Below are 23,213 nucleotides of genomic sequence, written 5' to 3'. Positions count from 1 at the left end.
CGCTGTTGAATTTCCACACTGGGGATGGCTAGAATTCACAATGACGAAGCCTGTAATTCACTTTGTTTCTAATGAGAGGAATCATCTCTAGTAGGCAATAACAGTATGATTCGATTCATTCGAAACATGACAACTAATTTGAAAGGGTAAATTTAACTGAGACTGTGTCTTACAGACATCTTCATATTTCATAATCCTACAGTGCTGTCCACAATATTTTCCCACTAACTCTGAACTTTGTACTTGTAAAGATTAACAGAAACAAATGACTTAGTATGTTGCTTGTGCAGTCCTTCAGAAACACGAATTAACCGTAAAAACTAGTTAAAAATATTAAAAACATCTCTAGTGCAGCTACATGAAAATAATTCTGCCATAAAAAAAGCAACAAAACAAGCTTTATAAAATTTCTAGCAGCCAACAATAATATAGTCCATGACTCGGAGCAAAATCTTTATTGCCTAGAATCTTATAGAGTAAGTCAGCTCAACTACATATTAAGAGCCAATTGAATTTAGAGAGAAAAAATGTATAAAAATCGGGGAGCTTAGTTCGGCACAAAACATGGCCATTTTTATTCTTCCTCCGCAATAACACTAATCTCACCCTTTTCCAGCAAATCATAAAATGTCCTGGCCTTTCTCTGTTCATTCCAGTGATGCATCTTCCAGACACTGCCTGCAGCTAAACCAAGTATTATTCCAACACATATCTCCTTCACAACACTTGGTCCTTTCAAAGTAGCATGAGCAATCCTAGGACCAGCCATTTGCTTCCCTGTCTTTAAGCTTGTCAATTCTACAAGTTACCAAATCCTGGCTTTAAATAGTTTAACAATAAAACTGGATGCAGATGCTGTTTAAACTTTCCTAACAATCAGGCTGACAGTAAGTGAACGCACGGTGAGTAAAGGGGAAGAATCAGAGGAAAAAGGAGAGATACTTAAATTATCGTTTGGCAGTTTTTCTCTAATCATGTAAGGAAGAAGTTTATCATTCCCCTTGATCACCCCCAACATAGAGAGTGAAGAAAAAATAAGATCAGGACATTAGTGGTAAAATTTCTCGGTAAAAATAGCAGATTTGGCTTAAAGATCCTAATCAAATAGGAGAAATTAGGTCCTATTTAATTTGAGAAAAATCTCTTTCTATTTCTTGTTTTAGCTAATAATTACAACAATGTTTCTGCTTTTCCGGTTTCCTACGTAGATCTTTTCATGCAAGAAACAAAAGTAAGGTGTTTATTTTATTTATTGTGAAAACAGAAATAAAAATAGAAAGCATTTTTTTTAAGTTACCATGTTATGAATATGAAGTATCTATCGATTTTGCTAATCTTATTGACTTCAACCAATGTTTCTTTTCTAATTTATAAGAGTTAAACTCAAGACTTAAAAAATTTGAATTCAGTATCACTCAAACCAATATAATTTCAATAGATAAAAATTATGCGCACTTCATAAACTCGGTCTAGTGATGGAGAGTTGGGATAGCATGCAGAAGGTCCTAAATTCAAACTCCGGTGCAGCCATTATAATTTTGATGCATCAAAAATCTCAAACCAACATAATGTTTTATTACATTTTATAAATAGAAAACATTAGCTTAGTCTAGACAAATCATTACATTTTATTAATATATTTTATGAGTGACTTTAAACCAGTTTTACTGAGATAATATATGACTCGTCCAATCTACATCTAGTGGTTCCAAGTTGCTAACCGTGTGAATGCGTGAAAAAGCCACTAGAGGGGATCTGGACCAACCCTCTAACCTTCCTCTCCCCATCCTTTTCTTTTTTGGAGAGATATCTTGTGAAAATGACTTTCTTAGAGAATGAAAAAAGTAAATTTAGGCCATAATTTATGGCATATAACCATATATGGATGGTCAAGATTTAAAGTCACATAATAATTTAAAAAGATCTGTTGATCATTTATGATAAAACTCAACAGTTAATATTTATTCTTCCCATTCTCACGCATGATTTATAAAACATTCCCACCGGATACTTTCCCTTTTCTTTTTTCCTTTACTTAGGAACTACAAACTATATGAATCTTATATCAAAGGAATTCAGATCAGATTGAGGCCACTAATCAATAACATGTTGGATGGGAAAGAAAATTATAAATCCTATGGTGGGATAAATTATAAGTTGCATTAAAACAAATACCATCTCTGGCATCAAAACCAGCCGCTCGTTATCTAAGTAAAACTTTCTAAAAAAAATATCAATTTTAAGACTTTTACAGCAACATTTTTTTCTTAAAAGGAAACTTCACCTTAACGTTATGAATTCTACCTCATTCTATCTGATTTATTGGTATCAGGGGAAAGGACCCTAAAATTCCAATACAGCTGCCAATTTACCATTGGTTTTCCAAACAAAATATATCGTAAACCAAAGAAATGAACAATCCAAAGAGTGAGTGAAGAAATTCTTCCACATTAGAATTTGATCGAAAATCTACCACTACAACAAGAATCTAAGATCTAATATCATGGCGAAATTAGAGAACTCACCAGAGGTTGAGCTTGAGGATCTCTTCTTCTCTCGATGACATTCGAAATAAAAAGAACTAAGTGTATATACACTTTGGAGTTTGGACTGCTGTGGCACTTCTGCTGGACCTATCTGGCCCAATCCAAATGTATTTGGGCTCAAAATATGGCCCAAGTGTGCATGCAAGTGCAACAAATGATCAGTTTCAGCAATTTTAGGCTTTTAGCTGACATGTTTTTTTTTCTTTTTTGTTCAGCTCATCTATTTGAATTTCATTTAAACTATAGTATTTAACTTATATTATATCGGATAAGATTTTTTTTATAAAATTAAAATTTAATCCTGCAATGTTTATTAACTTTGATTACTTTTTTTTTTTTTAAATTTAAAACAGTTTCTAATTAATTAATTAATAATTATAAGTATTAATATAAAGTGAATGAAAGGTAAACCCTATCCGATTATTCAATTAGCCAGCCACAAACACTCCATCTTGCACAAAAGCATGCAGCTACCAACTTGAAGAGAATTCATAGCCGATTCTACTGAAAATAATGTCAGAATATAACTAATAAACGAAAAAGTACATTGAATTGCTTATTAATTATATGAATTTATAACCTTTTCTAAATATTTCAGATAATGTTGTGCAGCTGACTTAGAACCCCATTAGGTTGTTGTGTACACCATGCAAACAAGACAACAGCTGTTCAATGTGATTAAATATTATAATTGAAGCAATGAAAATATAAAACCTATAACTTAGAAAATTAATTATTTCGACAATAAGACCTGAACGTGTTTTGTTCCCACTGCATCGCCGAAGAATAATGATATTGGGTGCATGTGAATTATGAGTCTGCTCTCTGTGGTGACTAAAGAGGTTCATTGCTTGTACTTTATTCCCATCTTAAAATAATTAAAAAAATGGTGGATGTCATCATGTGGGTTTAGTTAAAGAATAAAGATAAATAATTAAAAAGTGGTGGATGTGGGTTTAGCTAAAGAATAAATAACACATTCCCTGATACTGTAATTCAATTAGAAACTAGCAGAATAAATAATATTTTTATAATAATCAGGTGAATGTACTATTTCTTTTGTTTTTCAAAAACGGCCCTGGATAATGTAATTTAAATTACTATATTTTGAATTTTAAAATTAAGCAATTTATTTTCTATTACCTAAATTTCATTTTATGATTTATTTAAAATTCTCTCATTTTAGTTATTATGTAAAAAAATTGTATTTTACTTAAAAATCTTCTGTAAAATTTTCATAATTTCCAAAATTCTCTACCAAAACATACCATAAGAATCATAGTAAATGTGATTTTGAATGATTAATATTCCTCATTTTAACATTAAATAATACATTTATCAAACCTTGATTAACTCTTAACTTTTTAATATTTATTATTATTAAGTTTATTGATGATTAATTATTATAAAAAATCAATTTGATCACTACAGTACAATTTTTAATTACATTTTTTCTATATATAAAATTTGAATTTAAAATTTTGTTTAAACATTTCAAATTTAACTATTTTGGTACTAATGTAATGTTGGTAACCTATAGAAAAATCACACTAGATAAGAAGAACATATCTCTCCAGTCCCTACAAATATTTAATTTAGTTATAAACAGAGGAAACCAGTTCAGCACCGTGAACCGATGGACAGTACATACCAGAAAATATGAGATTTATTTATTATTCTGGATCCACATCCACCCTATTCTGCGTCACATTGCCTTTCTTTGTTTTAACTTAATTCTCTAATATTAGAAACATTAATTTATTTTTTCTCTTGCAAGTTTCCATTATCGAATCCTGCATGAACCATGACACCACCATTTGACTTGTTTTGAAGCATCAATGGAGAGACAGAGAAGTTTCTCCTTCAAACCCACTAGGTTTTTGGTTTTCTCATTCACAATCTTTTCCTCCTTCCTCATCCTTTCTACTTTCACCATCTGGCTCACCAATTCCTCACCTTTAATTCGTCAACAGGTTCATCTTCACTTCAACACTTCTTCTAATTCTTCTTCTTCTGTGGGACCTCCTCCTTTAACTGTTCAATCCTTGACTGGTTTCACCAAAAACTTCACTGTAAGTGGTGTCAAAGTTCCAACTTTGATCGATAACCGTCTTGCTAGGACCCAGAGAAGCTTCTCTAGATCCAAATCTGAACCTGTACGACACCATGTTGATGTTGGTGCTTCAAATGTTAACTTCACGGCAATGCAAGAGCGTGGAAATTCACCTGAGAGAGGACCCGGCAACGAAGAGAAGAAAGTAGTTGCGGGTGGTTTAGTTGGGGAAACTCAAGTTGCTATTTTGACGAAGATTGAACAGAAGAGAGTTAAAGGATGTGATTTAACAAAAGGGTATTGGGTTTTTGATGAAAGCTATCCCCTTTATTCCAAAGGTTCGTGCCCTTTTGTGGATGAAGGTTTTGATTGTGAGGGAAATGGAAGATTGGATAGAAACTACTCTAAGTTGAGATGGCAGCCCAAAGGCTGTGACCTTCCAAGGTACTCTAAGTTTCAATCTTTTGGAACCTTTTTTTTCCCTGCTTCATTTTTAGACTGTTGCAGTATTTAGGAAGAAACTTAAATTATTTTTGGTACTGTGTTTTTTGGCAAAGGTTCAATGCAACAAAAATGCTGGAGTTGATTAGAGGGAAAAGGCTTGTTTTTGTGGGTGATTCCATTAATAGGAACCAATGGGAATCAATGTTGTGCATGTTATTGGGGGCTATTGAAGATCCAAAGAGAGTGTATGAGACCCATGGAAGGAAGATTACCAAAGAGAAGGGAAATTATAGTTTCAGGTTTCTGGTAATTCTGTGGAACCTCACTTGGATTATATAATGTGTGTATGGATGGCCCTGGAGTATTAGACGTTTCATGTTTTGCACTTTCAACTTCGCAGGATTATAAATGTACCGTTGAATACTATGCCAGTCATTTCTTGGTTCATGAAAGTAAGGCAAGAATAGGGCAAAAACGAAGACCAACCTTGCGAATTGATGCTATTGATCACGGTTCTTCTAGATGGAGGGCAGCTGATATTTTGGTTTTCAACACTGCACATTGGTGGTCACATTACAAAACAAAAGCTGGGTTAGCACTTTGCTTTATCTTTTTCATTTTTCAGGCCTTGAAACCTTTTAGCTGATGTGGGCATCCTTCAATGCTTGCATTTTTATACATTCATAATCTTTTCATCTCCAACGTTGGGCATTTCAGTGTGTGTAATTATGTTAAAGAAAGGATTGAACCCAACGCAATTCCTAATTACTAAAATAGAAAGTCTTCGACTTTAATTTAGCCCAAAATGTCTCATTGGTAAAGAATGGTGGTGTTCTGTTCAGTTAATGAATTTGATACCCAAATTAATGCAGTCATCAAATCTAAATAATGAAAATCAAATAATTCATATTTTAGGATTTGACTCTTCTGAACTGAGAGTTATGCTTTAAAAGATAAAATGTACTCACAATTATTGATTAGAAAATTAACTATGAAGAATTGTGATAAAATTAAATTCTTGCAAAATTAAATTTAAAATTAATTATATGATTTAGAGGAGCCAAATCCCATATTCCAATGCATGCTTTAAGCCTGATTTGCTGAGATGAAATCTGAATCCTCATCTTTATCTGATGGATCTGATTTGCTGACTGCCTGAATGTGTAAAAAAAATGATTGCAGGGAACTTTCTATTAATTGAGCTGGAAAAATTGGCATCTCTGTTAACATTCTATTTTTGGAAAATGAGCAACCAAAGCTTAGTCGTCAAATTTTTTTATCACTTATATTTCTAATTTCCTTTCAGTATATTACATTTGACAAACCTTTGATCGTATAACAGGATTTATTACTACCAAGAAGGAAGTCTAGTTCATCCCCAGCTAAATGTTTCTACAGCTTTCAGGAAAGCTTTATTGACTTGGGCTTCATGGGTGGACAAACACATTGATCACAGAAAAACCCGAGTTTTCTTTCGAAGTTCAGCACCATCACATTTCAGGTTTGCTTTTGATATCCATTGACTCTGCAATAGCTCTTACATTTTCCAAAATCTAAGATGCTATTTCTCAGAGTAGCTGATGAATGAACTTGATCCTTTGCAACAGGGGTGGTGATTGGAATTCCGGAGGGCATTGCACAGAAGCCACTCTTCCTCTTAATGAAACCTTAAGCACTACTTATCCTGAGAAGAATATAATCGTAGAGGAGATAATAAAGCAAATGAAAACTCCTGTGACATTGTTGAATATAACTAGTTTGTCAGAATATAGGATTGATGGCCACCCATCAATTTATGGGAGAAAAACACGGTCCTCTAAGATTCAAGATTGTAGCCATTGGTGCCTTCCAGGGGTTCCTGATACATGGAATGAACTATTATATTTTTATCTACAAAGTAGATGAGGGTGACATGTTCAAACTGGTGTACCCTTTATATTTTCTTGGGTGAATCTGGCGTATTCCGTGGTTGATAATCATATACTAATTTTTAAAAAATACTTAGATCCATTTAAGATGATGTTTTCTAATAGATGTTCTTCTATACACATGGATTTAAGAATCAAATACTTTAATCGCTTGCTTTTCGACCATATTATACCATGTTGGTCATTAATCTGTACATATAACCTGTGAAATATATTCTCGTTACGAGACTAAATTTTATGTTCTCTTTAACATAGTACTATTGCAATTCCCCTCATTCTAAACGTTAACGAAGGAAACTTCAATTTTTGGAGTACAATAAAAAGGTGTGTAGCCGAACTAGCTGAATCCATGTTTTGGAAAATATTTTGAAGATAGTATATAGAGTTTAACCCGACCTAGTTCTGCATTAATCGAAACTAAACCAACTTTTTATTTATTTATTTTTAAACTACCTGTTTTATTTTAGGAATTTGCAACGGGGCTAAAAGATATTACAGAGTAACTAAATGGGGGAAGTTGGAACTCCCACTTGTTTTCCTTTCCTTTCCCTCTCGTTTCGTCTCTCTTCTTTAATAATTTTGCTTGTTTACTAAATATATTAATTAATTAATAGTTGATTTAACTATTGACTCAGTAATTTGACCAATATTTCATCCATTTGATATCCTGATTAAGTCAATAATTGGTTCAGTTTTCGTATCACTCACGTGAGGTATACTAAAATTCATCATTATCAGTAAATAATCATAAAATTCACGCACACTCGTACACGTAACCCATTAGACTCCCTTGAGTCCTTCCCACTCTTTTCTTCGATAACGTTCTTTTCCTGTTTTGAGTATAGCATCTGCTAATGCAATAACATAATTTTATATTTGTATATCTCATCTCTTTTGAGGAACCAAAAATACATATATCTAATAATTCTCTCTTCTGTCAATTTTGTTAAGTATCATGACTTCACAGTTTATTCATTTGTTTAAATGACATCATTTAAAAATATTATAGTTACATTAATCATTCCAATTTTTAAGTGAATATATTGAATCACATCCTTCACTATTTTAAATATAGCATTTTTTTTAATATAATTGTGAATATATTTCACTAGGAAAATCACCTCGATATGGAGATTATCAATGCGAAAATATGATTTTTTAAAGGTTAAAATAGTGGATTGATAATTTTTTTACTCTTTAAATTATTTGTATTTCACAAATGAATCTTAAATACATGAGTATCTTACATTGTTATCCTTATATCTCAAATTTTTTAGGCAAAGTCAAATTTTGCAAGATGGGAAGTCTTCACAAGGATTGACATATTTATACTTGTTTATTTTCAAATAATGTGATATATATGTTTTCCCTACTAATTAATGATGCATTTTAGAATCCAATTAACAAAAATGTTTGTCTAGGAGAGTACTAGTGAACTGATCACTCAAGTAGAAACAAACAAGCGTGGAAAATTATATAATTGTATAGAAACTTATTTCCCTTTTAACCTCAATGATCAAGCAAGTGTCTCTTTTCAACTATATTTTTTGTTAACATAATATTGTTCTAATCTTTCTCCCATAGACTTGAGCATTCTTGTAATTTACATGAGAGTGTTTAAATGATATAAGATCCAACAATAATTGGATTGAGTAATCGGTTTGACTTATTAAAATATTAATATATTATTTTGAAAAAGAAAGAAAAAAATCAAAATAATGAAAATGTATTGTATGACCAATACTAATATAAATCATATGATCAATACATATCCCAAACAACACTAATGTAAATTATATGATCCATACATGTCCCAACCAAATACATAATTAGTATTTTATTATTAATATTTATTTTAGGTTGTGTTATTCGAGTTAGAAACTCTTTAACTCATTACCTAATTCAATTATAATTGGGTCAACTAGAATATCTCCAACCCAATCCACTAAAATATAATTGAGTTGAGTTAGGTTGATCGAGTTTGTGGGTTAATTTAGACTCCCTTACACTTTTAATTGTCACAAATAGTAAGCTTTGTGAAATAAGAGAGTTTCAAGACTATTTAATGGGATATTTGAAAAGAAGAACTTTGAAGCCCTAAAGTAATTTCTTGATATTCATGTATCTCAATCTAAATATAAATTTTTTCTCTCTTAATGAAAGTATACATTAGATCTTTTAGCTAAAATAGACAATGGACTCGTCAACTAGTAGATAATTGTGTAAGTATTGATTTACATTCCTAGAGTAAATGTGTGCTCTATCTAAAAACCTTATGAGACATATGGAATATACACCAATTCAGCTATTTTCCAAATCTATTGCCATCTAGTTTCTAAAACTACTGTGTTATCTTATCTTTCATCAATTTACCTTCCCCTTTACATCTTTTTTCTTGGAAAGCACAATATATTATGATTTGAATTTGATGACTTTAAGGTCATTTCTCGCACATCTTTCACCAATCTAGTATCCATTTTTTTATAGTGGGTTATTGATGCTTATCACTTAGGAGATAAGTTAAAATTTGCAAACCACTCATCAAAACCTAACTACCACACAAAGGTCAGTTCAAATACTCCATTTTTAGACAAACATGACATTTACCCTTTGATCTCAACAATTTAAACTTCATTATAGATTTCTTATAATGATTGAACTATTTTATCAGTTGCATAGGTGATGTTGGCAGGAAGGGATCATCGAGTTGACATATTTGCTAAAGAGAACATTGAAGCCGGTGGTGAACTTTTTTATGATTATTACTATGCTTTAAATTGTGCACTAGCATGGACTTTTTTGCCTAAAGTTGAAGCTTCCAAAAAAGATGAATTAACAACTTCTCGAGGCAAGACAAAGAAATATCATACTCGATGAATAACCATCATAACCAAGGACTAATGTATAGAGTTTATTGTGTCCTTTCTCCAAAAACAGATTTTTGACATCTTATGGGATATACTCAAGAGCAATTGTTATGAGGATATTGATATGGAATACTAATATGTATAAAATTATCCTAGAAGGTTTGAATCAAAGTATGAGTTTAATATTATTTTAAGCATATTATTTTTCCATTTTCTTGATGCTAATTTTGATAGTTTTTACAAATACCATTAATCAAATTGTAAGAAGGAATGCATGATTTCAATTTACTAATACCTTTTATTGACTATGATATTTTTGTAACCGAATTTTGATTTAATCCGTAATTTAGGACTCAAATCAAATCCTTGTGTGAGATACTTTAGTTGATAGATTTATAATGTCAAGAATACTCAATATTTTGTTAGATGACAAATGAAGAGAGACTACCTTTAACAAATATAATGATGTAGTAAATGTGTGGAGAAGCAAAGTAAAAAAGAAATAACAATAATTTATGCTCAAGTAATACTCATGGTTACAAATGTGAGAACCAAATATTCTTTGAGAACCTCATTTATAGTTTGAGTCTTATTGACATTGACATTAATAGAGCTTCCAATAAAATAAGGATTTAACAAAAATTATTGGTAGTTTAATATTTTTTTTCTTTTTGTAAATAATTAATCATTTCCATTGCTATAGAATTGTGAATACATTGTGGAAAATAGTGAAAAATATAATGACTAGAATTCACATTTGGTGTAGCAAATGAGTGAGTTACCCCATTTGCTTCTCTTCTAGTGAATTGCACCTTGAAATTCGATTAACAATAAGTATCTCCTTAATGTGATCAATAAGAATACCACATTTTTGAATGATTCACAATAGTACCATGACTGATATTATTTGCTTGTAACTTACAATCAGTCTAAAAAATAAAAAATTGGATTCCCAAGTTAATTAACCAAGTCATAGCTTAGAAAAGGTCGACAAATTCCCTTTCTTGGGCATTTGAAAGAGACGGAATTCAACCATTTTTTGCTAATATAAATGAACTTGCATCATTCCTTATGAAACAACCAAATCCTATTTTGCATTCCTCCTTAAAGAAAGTTGCATCAGTATTACACTTGAGAAAACTAACTGGAGGTTTTGTCCAAACACAAGAATTGTTAGTTCCCTCGGAAGAAACTTGAACGAATAGATTGGATTGTGTTTCTTTCTTTAAGAACAAAATAAGCTCTATTAATCACTCTTACGTCCTAATCCTCCATTAGATTCCAAAGCTTTGAATTCTTTCTATTCCACAAACTACAAAGAATCATGATAAAAATGCTGGAATTTGTCATCCAATAGACTACACATCTTAATCAAATCTTTAAAAGAACCAATGCCGCTCAACAAAGGCTGAATCTGTTGCCATAAACCAATACGATTCCAAACTAAAATACTAACTTAGCAAGTAAATAAGGTATGAAAAGAATTTTCCAAATCTTCCCCACATAAAACACAAAAGGATGGACATGTTATACCTCTAGATTGCAAACATATGAGTAAGAACGCAAACCCTACAAGCATGCCACATAAACAACTTGACTTTTTGTGGAAGCTTTAAATTCCAAACCATATGCTAATACCCATCCTCTTGAAGTTGATTTACATAACCAAATTGATTCATGGCCACTTTATAACCCAATTTAACATAATAGAGACCTTTAAGGTTGTATCTCCAAATTCTTTTATCCGTCAAAATCACTTCGAATAGAGGATTTTTTAAGGTAGGCTACTCTTCATTTGCTATAATAATTATTTGTATCTTGTAACTTAGATATTCAAGGGAGTTAATTCACATTGTTCAAAAAGCTTGGATATTTGTTCTTTATTAAGACAGACAAGCAAGCATCCGAATGACAAAATATATAAACTTTCAATGAGAAAGTAAAGTTTATTAATTTATCTTCATTTAGTTCTTAATGATTACTTTACTATATTTTTTAGCAACTAAAAAGAAATTACATGAGAAAGAATAAAAAGAATTACAACACCAACAGCTAGCTGGTGACTAACATCGAAAGGAGGAAACTCATGGATAGTCATGTCGTTATTTGCAAAAGATCCCATTTTCGCCAGAACATCTAGATTGTTGTTCTCTTCTCACAAAGTGTGAAGCAAAATCAAATTCCAATCTCTTTCAACCAAGTTTCTCAGATCGTAGATTAGTGTAGCATATTGTGATAAGGACGGGGGTGGATGCTTTAGTAGCATAAGAGCCATTACAAAATCTGAATAGCACATTTTTTTTTGAAACCTCAATCTCATGAGAAATTCAGACCATACTTGAGTGATAGGAGTTCAACATAAATATTACTAAAACCCCAAGAAGCTAACAACCCGCCCTCCATATTGATTACTTTACGTTATTGCTTTTTTACTTTTCTTCTCCACGTATTTACTACATCATTGTATTTGTTAAAAGACAATCTCTCATTATTTGCCATCTTACAAAATGTTGATTGTTCTTGACATTATATAAGCCTATCAACTAGAGTAACTCACAAGAATTTGATTTGAGTTTTAACTTACGAACAAAATCAAAGCTGGATTATGAAAAATCATTGTCAAAAAAAGGTATTAGAAAGTTGAAATTATGCATTTCTTCTTACAATTTGATTAATAGTATTTGTGAAAACCACCAAAACTAGCATCAAGAAAATGGAAAAATAATATGCCTAAAATAATAGTAAACTCATACTTTGATTCAAACCTTCTAGGATAATTTTATGCATATTAGTATTTCATATCAATATCCTCATAACAATTGTTCTCGAGTATATCCCATAGGATGTCAAAATTTGTTTTTGGAGAAAGGACACAATAAACTCTATATATTGGTCCTTGGTTATGATGGTTATTCATCGAGTATGATATTTCTTTGTCTTGCCTCGAGAAGTTGTTAATTCATCTTTTTTGGAAGCTTCAACTTTCGACGGAAGAGCCCAGGCTGGTGCACAATCTAAAGCATAGTAATAATCATAAAAAAGTTCACCACCGGCTTCAATGTTCTCTTTAGCAAATATGCCAACTCGATGATCCCCTCCTACCATCATCACCTATGCAACCGATACAATAGTTCAAACATTATAAGAAGTCTATAATGAAGTTTATCTTGTTGACATCAAATGGTAAATGTCATGTTTTTCTAAAACTAGAGTATTTGAACTGACCTTTGCATAGCAGTTGGGTTTTGATGAGTGGTTTGCAAATTTTAACTTATCTCCTAAGCGATAAGCATCAATAACCCACTGTGAAAAAATGGATAATAGGTTGGTGAAAGATGTGCGAGAAATGAACTTAAAATCATCAAGTTCGAATCACGATATATTGTACTTTCTAAGAAAAAGATGTGGAGGGAAGGTAAATTGATGAAAGTTAATCAAAAGATAATAAAATAAAGAATAGTTTTGGAAACTAGGAGGCAATAGATTTGGAAAGTAGTTGAATTGGTGTATATTCCATATATCTCAAGGTTTTTAGATAGAGTACACGTTTGCTCTAGGAATGTAAAATTCAATATCAGACAATTATTATCCATGGGTTGACAAGTCCATTGTCTGTTTTAGCTAAAAGATCTAATGTATACTTCCATTAATAGAGGAAAAGTCTATGCTTAGATTGAGATACTTTAATGCCAAGAAAGTATTTTAGGTTTCTAAGTTCTTGATTTCAATTTCCTTAACCAAATAGTCTTGAAACTCTCCTATGTCACAAAGCTTATTATTTATGACAAATAAGTGTGTAAGCGAGTTAAGATCAACCCACAAACTCGATCAACCTAATCCAACCCAATTATATTTTAATGAATTTGGTTGGAAATATTCTAATTGACCCAATTATAATTGGGTTTGGTAACAAGTTAACGAGTTTCTAACTCGATTAACTCAACCTAAAATTAGTATTAATAATGAAATTGTAACTACGTATTTAGTTGAAATATGTATTGATTATATAATTTATATTAGTGTCCTTTGTGACATGTATTGATGAGTTATGTTAACATTGATCATATAATTCATATTTCATTATTTTGATATTTTTTTCTTCAAAACTTTAAATATATTAATATTTTAATGAATATATAGTTGATTACTCAATGCAATTACTGTTGGATCTTATATGATTTGAACATCCTCATGTAAATTACTAGAATGCTCAAGTCTATTGGAGAAACACTAGAACAAGACCATGTTAAATAAAAATGTAGTTGAAACGAGACACTTACTTGATCATTAAGGTTAAAAAGGAATGAAGTTTCTATTCGATTATACAATTTTCCACGCTTGTTTGCTTCTGCTTGAGTAATTAGTTCACCGGTGTACTCCCCTAAGCAATCATTTTTGTTTATCGAGTTCTGAAATGCATCATCAATTAGTAAGGTGAACACATCTATCACATTATTTGAAAATAAACAAGTACAAACATCTTAACCTTTGTGAAGGCTCCCCATCCTGCAACATTTGACTTTGCCAAAAGAATCTGAGATATAAGGATAAAAATGTAAGATACTCATGTATTCAAGATTTCATTCATTCATGATATATACAAATAATTTAAAGAGCAAAAGAATTACTAACCCTTTGTTTTTTGCCTAAAAGAAGATTCATATTTTCACATTGACCATCTCCACATCGAGGTGGCTCCCCCAGTGAACCATCGCCACAACTATATAAAGAATGTCATTTAAAATTTTGAAAAATGTTACTGAATTTCACTCACTTAAAATTGAAATAGTTAATGCAACTAAAATATTTTTTAGTTGATATGATTTAAACAAATGAATATCTTATGAAGCCAAGATACTTATCAAAACTGGGGAAACACAAAATTATTACGGATTTGAATGTTTTGGTTCCTCAAAACAGCTAAGATACTAAGATTATGTTCTTGCATTAGTAGATGCTATGCTATTGAATTATTAAGACCAAAAACACTATCATAGATATGACTCTCTGAATAAGGTGAAGTGAATATAGGAGATATATTAATAATAAATAAAAAAAGCCACACAAAATCAAGTTCAAAAGCACAAAATAAAGAAATAAATAATAACATTACCTAACCCAACAATTTCGACAGACATCTGGGTCACATTCGCGGTTGGCTGCAAAGCATGGACATAATCGACTTTTGCATTGACTCTTAGCACAATAACATCCTCTGAACCGATTATTGCAAAGCTTTAAACACCTAAATGTAAAAATATGAAAAACTAATTTATCACATTTTAAAAATAATTTAATTGGTTAACAATTAATTTGTTTCAAATCATTAAAAAATAGTTTAAAGTTTATGTTCAGATTGTATTTTCTAGCCTTGTCAAGCATGGTTTTTTTTATTAGTTTTGTTTTTCTTCATAAATGTCTCTCATGGCACTCCAAAAAACGAACACTTATTTCGTTTTGATTTAAAAACATGATTGAAAAATATATATTTCACAAGATATCAGATCACCCTCGTTAGACTTTAATATTCAAGCTAGATGCTCCACTAATATTTTTAACAAAATAATTCAAATAGACCAACAAATGAACTTGAGAAATATGAAATATCTTGCAAGTATTGTGTTTATTTCAAGATCAAAAAAGGTTTTAAAGATACATTATTAAAAGAAATTAACATACCCACAATATTTTTCACAGCAAGTTCCATTAAGAAGACAAGGACATTCCTTTCCGCACATTCCATGACACTCACAAGGAGTATACTGCTTATTACACAGATCTTCCTCGTAACCAATTCTTCTCAATCTAGGTGGGAGGCCAGCAGACTTTCGATGATAATTGAACTTTCTTGCTTTCCCCTTTTTTCGTTGGGGCTGTTTTGATGACATTTCTTGGTCCTAGAAAAATAACCCAGATATTCAAAAGTAGATACACGCTATCTACTAAATGACATGTTCGTGATTGCAAAATTATGTATATCCAAGTGCCAAAAGTTGAACGTCCAAAATTATATTCTTTCTTTAATTGATTTAAAAAATTTGTAAAGACAAGAACTGTACAAGAATTCTTAGCTACCAAGAATCTCATAGCACAAAGGTTTGTTGCTCGTCAGCTCAAAAGTTCAAATCAATCCCTTTTGCATGTCTAAAAAATACTGATAAGAATTTAAATTTTATCAACTACTGAAGTTAATATTAATTATGCTATTTGGGCAAAAAAAATCATAATATATTAATGATCCCTTTTTAATTATGTTCCTTCAATAAACTGCATCTTAAGGTAATAGAAAAGTTTTTTTTTTCTTTCCTACCACAATTTGGTACATTTTAAAAAGTGAAAGGATGAATTTTTTTTTTTTGGGACCTAGAACTAATTTAAGTTCTTTCAATTTGAAGAAGAAAGAAGGTGGAAAGGGTGATATTAAATAAAAGACTAAATTAATTTTATTTTTAGACACCTTCTATTTTATTAAAGATATTTTTATTATTTTATATACATGGTTAATAATATTATTTTATTTTGTTTCTTTCCAAACAACGAAGAAAATCATCCCATTTTTCACTTCTATTTTTTTTTCTTACGCCTTCTTTCCTTAACTAAACCTATAATATTACACAATATGGGTGTAAAACTTAACTTTCCATCATTATTCGGTATCAACAAGGCAGTTTAAATAGTAAGTCCACCGAGACACTTGCGTTAGGCCTCAACGTACACAATAATATATATATAACTTGTGTTACATTTAATTTTTAATAACTAATTGAAGTGAGAAAAATGATAACTGAGCAGCTCAATTAAAAGGTAAGTACAAGACTTTAAATTCCTAGACACCCGTGCACATGCATGTGTGCTAACTTACGCATATGCATATATGATCCATGTATACATTATAAATTTAATTATTATGTATATAAAGTTAGGTAAAAATTCTTATAATATCATCACATGATGTCATAAGATTAAATAGATAAGACATTATAAACAAAATTAAGAGAATATCATTATTAAGATTTTGTAAGAGAAATTCTAAAGTATTCTTATATATTTAAAGGGTTTTGAAATTGTTTTTGTTTTTTGTTTTTTTGTTTTTTTAAAAATATTTGACCATTTGATTTAGAATTGTTTGATTTTTAACATGTGTTTATATTTGTTAATTTAATATATATTTTCTTAAAATTTTTAATATATATACGAAATATTTGAATTTAGTAAGAACATTTTTTTATATATTATGAGTCATGATTAATTAGAATTTTTTACACTTGTGTACAAATTTAAGGAATAAATTGAATAAGAAATTTACAAAATCTCTCTTAACTATTAACAAATAAATCTTATTGTATTCTTCTCAGTTATTTTAATTTTTACAAAATAATTTAAAACACTTGGATTAATATTTGACAAAAAAAAATAGTAAATTAATTACTTAAATTATTTATTTATTAAGAATACATCACTTACCGTAGAAGAAAAAAATGAAAATGAAAAAAAAATTATATTTTACATCATTTTTATTAATTTAAAAAATTGGCTGTACCAAAACATTCCAATTTATAGGAATACTGTAGTAATTTCCTAAATAAAGTTAATTAATAGTATGTAAATTAGACAAGTTTCATGTAAATTAAGTAAGTATTATGTAATGTGTTTTGTCGGAACATTTCTCATATTGAATATTTTTTGTAGATAGAATTTTAATCATTTTTTTAATTGTTTAGACTTTATTTAAACAATTTTTAAACATGAAACTCACCCAATATATTGTAATTAATAATTAGTACATTAAACTTTTTTTTTAATAAAATTGACATAGGCCGAAAATTTCTAGGCACGACATTCATCAAACCATTCAAGACAAATATATATATATATATATAGAAAAGTAAGGAAATAATTAATGCTCGAAATTCTTACTGTGCACTCTGCATTAATCTTTTCATTTGTGTCGGTCATTGAACTTGGAATGGATCCATGGGGCATTGACTCTCCACCAGCAAACATGTACTTGGCTACTTCCAAACAAGTCTTTAAGTCAGAAAGCAAGATACGTGCTATAAGGCAACTGCATAGCATGAGTAGCACCACATAAGCAAAAACTCAAAAAATATCACAATTAAAAAAGTTAGCTACAAATGAATTTCAAATATAAGTATTTTAAAAGTTGCTCTATTACTATAGTAGTTGAGAAATAATAACTTAAGAATGCATTCAAACCTTGACAGAAAACATTGAGTGCTTATTACAACGCAAACTATATCAGTTGAGCTTAATTCTTGCAAAAGAAAGAAGAGCTAGTACTTTACAAATGTATAAGCACAAACATGATATAAAGAAAATTATTACAACGTAAATTGCTTTGAATTGAATATATGCCTAGATTATGTACTATGCAGTAATTAACTTTACAAGTTCCTTCCGATGTAGTGAATATGTCCATTTCCATTACTATTCTTAATTAAGTCTTGGAAAAAATTAACTAAACAAATAGGTAGGGTTTGGAATTGGAGGCATTGTGGATAAATGTCCCCAGATAATCTAAAAGATTTCTTTCTAACACCATATACTTTTTATGCTCTTCTAACGTCTTAAAATCATAAGTAATAGGGGAATAAATAATTTTAGATCTTATTAGTTCATGTAAAATAAAAATAACTAATTATTATTATTATATATGTATATATATATGTTCTTTTTCTAAATTTTTGGAAGGACCATGGCCTCTCTTGGTCACTACTAAGATCTTGCCCTAGTCTAGGGTTGGTCAAATCCATGATGCGAGTCTATAGTGCTGCATACAAGAGGCTGATTCACGACTTGAACCTGTGATCTCCGGGTTCCAAGGTGACAAATCTGACCATGGCCTTCTTGCACACACAATAAACTAAATTGCATGTCAGTATATATTCTAGTACAATACAGAATTTTTGGAAAAACAAATGTAACAACCTAATTACTTAACAAGGTTCAATTGTAAGTGTGAGAAGCTCCATACCTATTTTTTCCAAACAGTTCTAGTCCTTTCAAATATAAATCTCTCTCGAGAGGTTTCCAATCCGAGTTACTTGTCATCTCATCAACTTGCATTTCCATGGAATTGGACTTCTGATTAAATTCTCTCTCATTTGTCAGATCTTTTTGTCCATCCACAACTCCTTTATCCTTTTCACCACGGCCCCAGCATGAAATGTTGAGGTTATTTAAAATTTCAAACACAAATTAAAAGAAGAAAAAAGAAGAAGAAGAAGAATACCAGAAGGTAACACTGATCACTGCATGGTTTCGTATCATCTTCAGGTTCAGACCAAATTGGTTGCTTTTCACTCTGTGAAGTAAATCATCAAGTTGACTTACTGTATTGATAGAGTTGGGAACACAGATTAAGGTAAAAAATAACAAAGAGAAATATTCCTTACAGGATATATTAAACGTTGAGAAGTGCCATGCAGGGGACAATCAAATATCTGCTCGAGGAAATTATAAAAGCATAGATAGACAAAATATTTAATATCATATTAGAAATCATGGCAATGGCAAGAATGTTAAACTGTTAAAGAATGTTGATGATGTTTTAGTATGTACATAGCACTGACGACAGAAGAGGATATCGAAAGTTTCTAAAGTATCACTCAAGTTTTTCTCCAAACATATTCCAAGATGAGATGCACATCCTCTGCAATCACAAGCTCCAGATTTCTGATCTAGACTTCGCGTATTCTTTTCCTTGAGTATTCCATACCTCTCCTGCATATTTTGATGAAACAAAATATCCCAGACATAAAAATGGCTACTCAAACTATCCATGGTAAAACTTAGTTTTCCAATAGTTAATTAGGATTAACAATCATCAAGCATGTAACATCTCCATAAGTTATTCTAGATTACCTTAATTTGTGAATCGGTAGTTTTAATAGACTCTTTAACGATATTCGGTACCTCTCCAGTAGACTCGTATTCCTCAAGTGTCATCCTAATATATTCAAGAGTCAAATATATAAATTTTAAAATAGAGAAGCTTCAAACATTAGAATGAAGTAGAAAAATGATGCCCAATGAGTTTAAAATTGGTATAAAATGTAAACATATTGTGTGATGCTGATAAAGGTTTTATTTACTAAGAAAGGAAAACCACTAGAGGTCTATCAAGACTTCTATCTTACTCATCAACCAAATATGTAAAATAAGGATTTATATGACCGACAACAAAAATTGCAATCAAGATCTCTAGCTCTTGTTGTAATTTAATTTTTCCTCATGAACAGATAGAATTTCTACACGCAAGTACAACGTCTGCATTTTAATTTACCGCAAAATTTGGTCTTCAGCCTCTGTGAAGTCATGTTTAACTTCCTCTATCTCTTCTTCACTATCACTGCATATCACCATTTCACCTCTATTTTTATCATAGTACATTTGGAATTTTCCAATAACTGACTGATCTTTGGCCATTCTCTCATTTCTGTTGATCATTAAAATTTTTGAAAAATCACAAATATGTAAGCACAAGTTGCGTATGGATTTATCAATATTATTTGACATGGAAGTTTCTATTTGAAAAGAAATACAAAACAAAATAGAAACATGTAATTTTCGCTTTGGTGACAATTGTGTTAACATTGATACATCTAAACAGAAATTAGTCTTTGAAAATTGAAAGTCAAGCGCACCTGGCCACATATACCCAAGATATATATGGTGGAATTTTTTCCATGTGTGAAATCTTAATGCCTTTTGCACATGATAAGTCCACATTGTTGATGCGATCCTTCTCTACCATACCTTTAGAGAAACCACTGAACTTACCCAAAGGGTTGACAATTTTTGAAGAAAGCATATTAACATTTTTCTCTGTCTGTAAAGACTCCCTCCCTGATATTACTGACTCAATCGTTGAAAACAAAGGCTCAAGATTCTTCCAATGTCTCTGAATTTTTTCCTGTGGAAACACAATTGAGATTAATTGTTAGCTAGCCAACAATGTGAATAAAACAAACCTTTCGTAACCTTGCATTTTGAAATTGAAAAAGACATTCAAATAAGCAATGATAAAAGTTGAGCCACCGAAAGTCTTTAAAAAAAAAAAAAAAAGAGATGCATGCAGGGAAATAATTGAAGAGCCCATTAAGAATCTATGATATTATAACAGTCAATTTGCAAAATGTTTCAATTTTCAGCATTTGTTTCTCAACATGGGGGCACTATCCAGTTTTCCATACACAAAAAAAAAAAAACATATAATATAAAATGAAAAAAGAAGCATTTCCGAGAATCAAGCCACCTAATTGAAAATTTAGGAATTGTTTATTCTCTTTTTCTTTTTCATTTTAAAATTTTTATTATGAAACAAATTCACACTACCCACTTTACCAAAAAAAAAAAAAATTCACACTACCCAATAACTAATTTCAAAGGTAAAATCAATTAGAAATTTGTTTATAAACAAGTGTTTACAAAATAGAGAAAAAAAATTATATACGTTTTCTCATCTCTGTCTATTTTATGAGAAAATAAAAGTTTACTTAAGAGACAAGCACTTTATAAAATATGCTGGTAAACAAATTTTAAAAAATATAAAAATATTTTTGAAAATATTAAATAAACAAGGTCTTACTTTAACGCATTCTCCTCGCTCTGCATGTATTTGATCTGTGAATTGATTTATCTTCTTCGTCATGGCATCATCTTTGGTCACCTCTCCATGTTGTTTCTGTCAATATTATCATGCAAGAAAATCTGACACAGATTTCTCCAAGGAAATAAAAAAACACAAAACTCCATATAATTGTTACATAAAATAATATATGTCTCCATGATATCATGTTTGGCTGCAAACACACACAAAGTAACGAATGCAAAGTCCTTTCTCATGCTTTGAAGCACAGGTACTATGCGTCATTTACAAAAGGAATTTTCAGCAACCAAACACGGAGTGAAATTCACAACCTATGATATTGGTGCACACACAGAGACAAAGGAATAGATCAGAGTAGTTGAGTTTTGGGCTTTAATATCTGATTGATAAAAAATATATGATATACACAGTCTGAGTTTAATTCTGAACCAAAATGAGAGAAAAAAACCACAAAACATATAAATGAAAGGACATGAAGAAAGCGAGAGAAGAGCAAAATGAGGAAAAGAGAAACAAACCTGATGTTTGGAGGTAGAGCGAGAAGTTTTGGAGGCCATGGATGTAGGCAGAGGATGATGAATGAAAGGAGAATGAGATGAGAGGAGCAAATGGAAAAGGTGAAGAAGAGAGTGAACTGAATGAAGAAAATAAGAGAAACGCTCTAAAAGTGAGTTGGCTGGCTTTCTATCAAGACTACGTAATTTCTGGTGCCGTTTCATGCGCTGAGTGATCCTTCTCTTCTTTCTACGTACCGTGTGTGGACCACCGCCTACAACGCCAATTTTATTATTATAATATTTTTAAGAGGGTACAAACATAATTTTTTAACATATTTTCTTAAATATATATATTAATCGATTTATTTACTTCACTTAATAATTTATATTTTACACCAAATTTTAACGATATAAATATTATATTAATAATTTTTAATAAATAGATTAAATTTATAAATTTTTATAAAATTTAAAAATTATATGATATTTCATTATATAAATATTCAAATCAATGTATATAATATTTTTATAATTATTTATTAATTTAAATTAATGAAATAAAATATTAATAATTTTCAAATTTTATAAAAATTTGTAGAACTTATATATTAAAAAAATTTAATTTAACATGATTGTTGAAATTCAATTTAGAGAGTGAATTATTAATTGAGTGAAATAAATTTATCAAAACTTATATTTAGAATAAGTGAATATTTTTTCATTATTATTAGTTAAATTTTTTTAACTATATTTTTAGTCTCTATAAAATGAGCAATCTTTTATTTTAGTTCTTGTAAAAAAAATTGTTTTTCATCCTCCTAAACTTTGTAAACATTATTGTTGATTTTTGTAAAATGAACAAATTTTAGTTTTAGTCCCTATAAAATATTCCTTTTATTTTATCTTTCTAAAATTTGAAGTCACTATTGTTTTTAATCTCTAATGACTATTTCAAAGTATATAACAATTATTTTAAGAATTTATTGAAAAATATAGAAGTGTCATATACAAATAAAGTATCACATACAATTATAGATATTACTTGGGATAGCTACATATATATCATTCTAATGAACACATAAATAATTAAAAATGGTCACATAACAATAGGATTAAAACTAAAAATTTGAATTTTAGAGAGATAAAAAACAAAAAAAAAATTATGTATAAACCAAAATCAAAACATGTTTATTTTACATAAACTAAAAATATATTTAAGCTTAATTAAAATTCATTAAAAAATAAA

The 23,213-nt window shown here is 30.1% G+C and overlaps 3 protein-coding genes across 5 annotated transcripts; 1 reads left to right on the top strand and 2 right to left on the bottom strand.

Annotated features, from left to right (window-relative positions):
• Positions 1-376: 376 nt before the first annotated feature.
• LOC109814753 (cytochrome c oxidase subunit 5C) lies at positions 377-2,656 on the bottom strand. 3 transcript variants are annotated; one of them, XM_020379262.3, is made up of 2 exons: positions 2,526-2,656; positions 377-781 (listed from the first exon to the last, which is right to left on the bottom strand). In XM_020379262.3, exon 2 carries the CDS (start codon positions 767-769, stop codon positions 575-577), a length of 195 nt encoding a protein of 64 aa, XP_020234851.1. In that variant the 5' UTR covers positions 770-781; positions 2,526-2,656; the 3' UTR covers positions 377-574. The 3 variants fall into 3 exon arrangements, with proteins under 3 accessions (XP_020234851.1, XP_020234850.1, XP_020234852.1); XM_020379261.3 differs by having other exon boundaries at positions 377-798; positions 2,526-2,641; XM_020379263.3 differs by having other exon boundaries at positions 377-777; positions 2,526-2,627.
• A 1,497-nt stretch (positions 2,657-4,153) lies between these two features.
• On the top strand, positions 4,154-6,981 carry TBL6 (TRICHOME BIREFRINGENCE-LIKE 6). The gene is made up of 5 exons (XM_020379251.3): positions 4,154-5,043; positions 5,157-5,349; positions 5,444-5,634; positions 6,386-6,544; positions 6,651-6,981. The coding sequence occupies exons 1-5, from the start codon at positions 4,385-4,387 to the stop codon at positions 6,946-6,948; spliced, it is 1,500 nt and encodes a 499-aa protein (XP_020234840.1). The 5' UTR covers positions 4,154-4,384; the 3' UTR covers positions 6,949-6,981.
• A 2,265-nt stretch (positions 6,982-9,246) lies between these two features.
• On the bottom strand, positions 9,247-22,143 carry LOC109814762 (histone-lysine N-methyltransferase EZA1). Its single transcript, XM_020379271.3, has 17 exons — positions 21,989-22,143; positions 21,450-21,545; positions 20,506-20,774; positions 20,145-20,297; positions 19,724-19,808; positions 19,421-19,582; positions 19,255-19,302; positions 19,092-19,163; positions 18,834-19,000; positions 17,756-17,903; positions 15,518-15,735; positions 14,952-15,083; positions 14,471-14,558; positions 14,325-14,372; positions 14,119-14,247; positions 13,064-13,141; positions 9,247-12,949 (listed from the first exon to the last, which is right to left on the bottom strand). The coding sequence occupies exons 1-17, from the start codon at positions 22,025-22,027 to the stop codon at positions 12,752-12,754; spliced, it is 2,130 nt and encodes a 709-aa protein (XP_020234860.1). The 5' UTR covers positions 22,028-22,143; the 3' UTR covers positions 9,247-12,751.
• Between the last annotated feature and the right edge of the window lie 1,070 nt (positions 22,144-23,213).

Source organism: Cajanus cajan, chromosome 6 (assembly GCF_000230855.2).
Source record: "Cajanus cajan strain Asha chromosome 6, NIPB_CcT2T_4, whole genome shotgun sequence".
Classification (NCBI taxonomy): domain Eukaryota; kingdom Viridiplantae; phylum Streptophyta; class Magnoliopsida; order Fabales; family Fabaceae; genus Cajanus; species Cajanus cajan.
Note: the sequence above shows the minus strand (reverse complement) of the source record. Positions and strands in the feature narration are given on the sequence as shown.

Excerpts from the sequence above, each read along its gene's own strand:
- LOC109814753 (XM_020379262.3), bottom strand. The coding sequence starts at position 769 with ATGGCTGGTCCTAGGATTGCTCATGCTACTTTGAAAGGACCAAGTGTT.
- TBL6 (XM_020379251.3), top strand. The coding sequence starts at position 4,385 with ATGGAGAGACAGAGAAGTTTCTCCTTCAAACCCACTAGGTTTTTGGTT. Across the intron at positions 5,044-5,156 it reads AAAGGCTGTGACCTTCCAAG|GTTCAATGCAACAAAAATGC; the intron begins GTACTCTAAGTT and ends TTTTTGGCAAAG. Across the intron at positions 6,545-6,650 it reads TCAGCACCATCACATTTCAG|GGGTGGTGATTGGAATTCCG; the intron begins GTTTGCTTTTGA and ends CCTTTGCAACAG.
- LOC109814762 (XM_020379271.3), bottom strand. The coding sequence starts at position 22,027 with ATGGCCTCCAAAACTTCTCGCTCTACCTCCAAACATCAG. Across the intron at positions 19,303-19,420 it reads TCTTCTGTCGTCAGTGCTAT|ATATTTGATTGTCCCCTGCA; the intron begins GTACATACTAAA and ends TTCCTCGAGCAG. Across the intron at positions 15,736-17,755 it reads AGATTAATGCAGAGTGCACA|GACCAAGAAATGTCATCAAA; the intron begins GTAAGAATTTCG and ends TTATTTTTCTAG.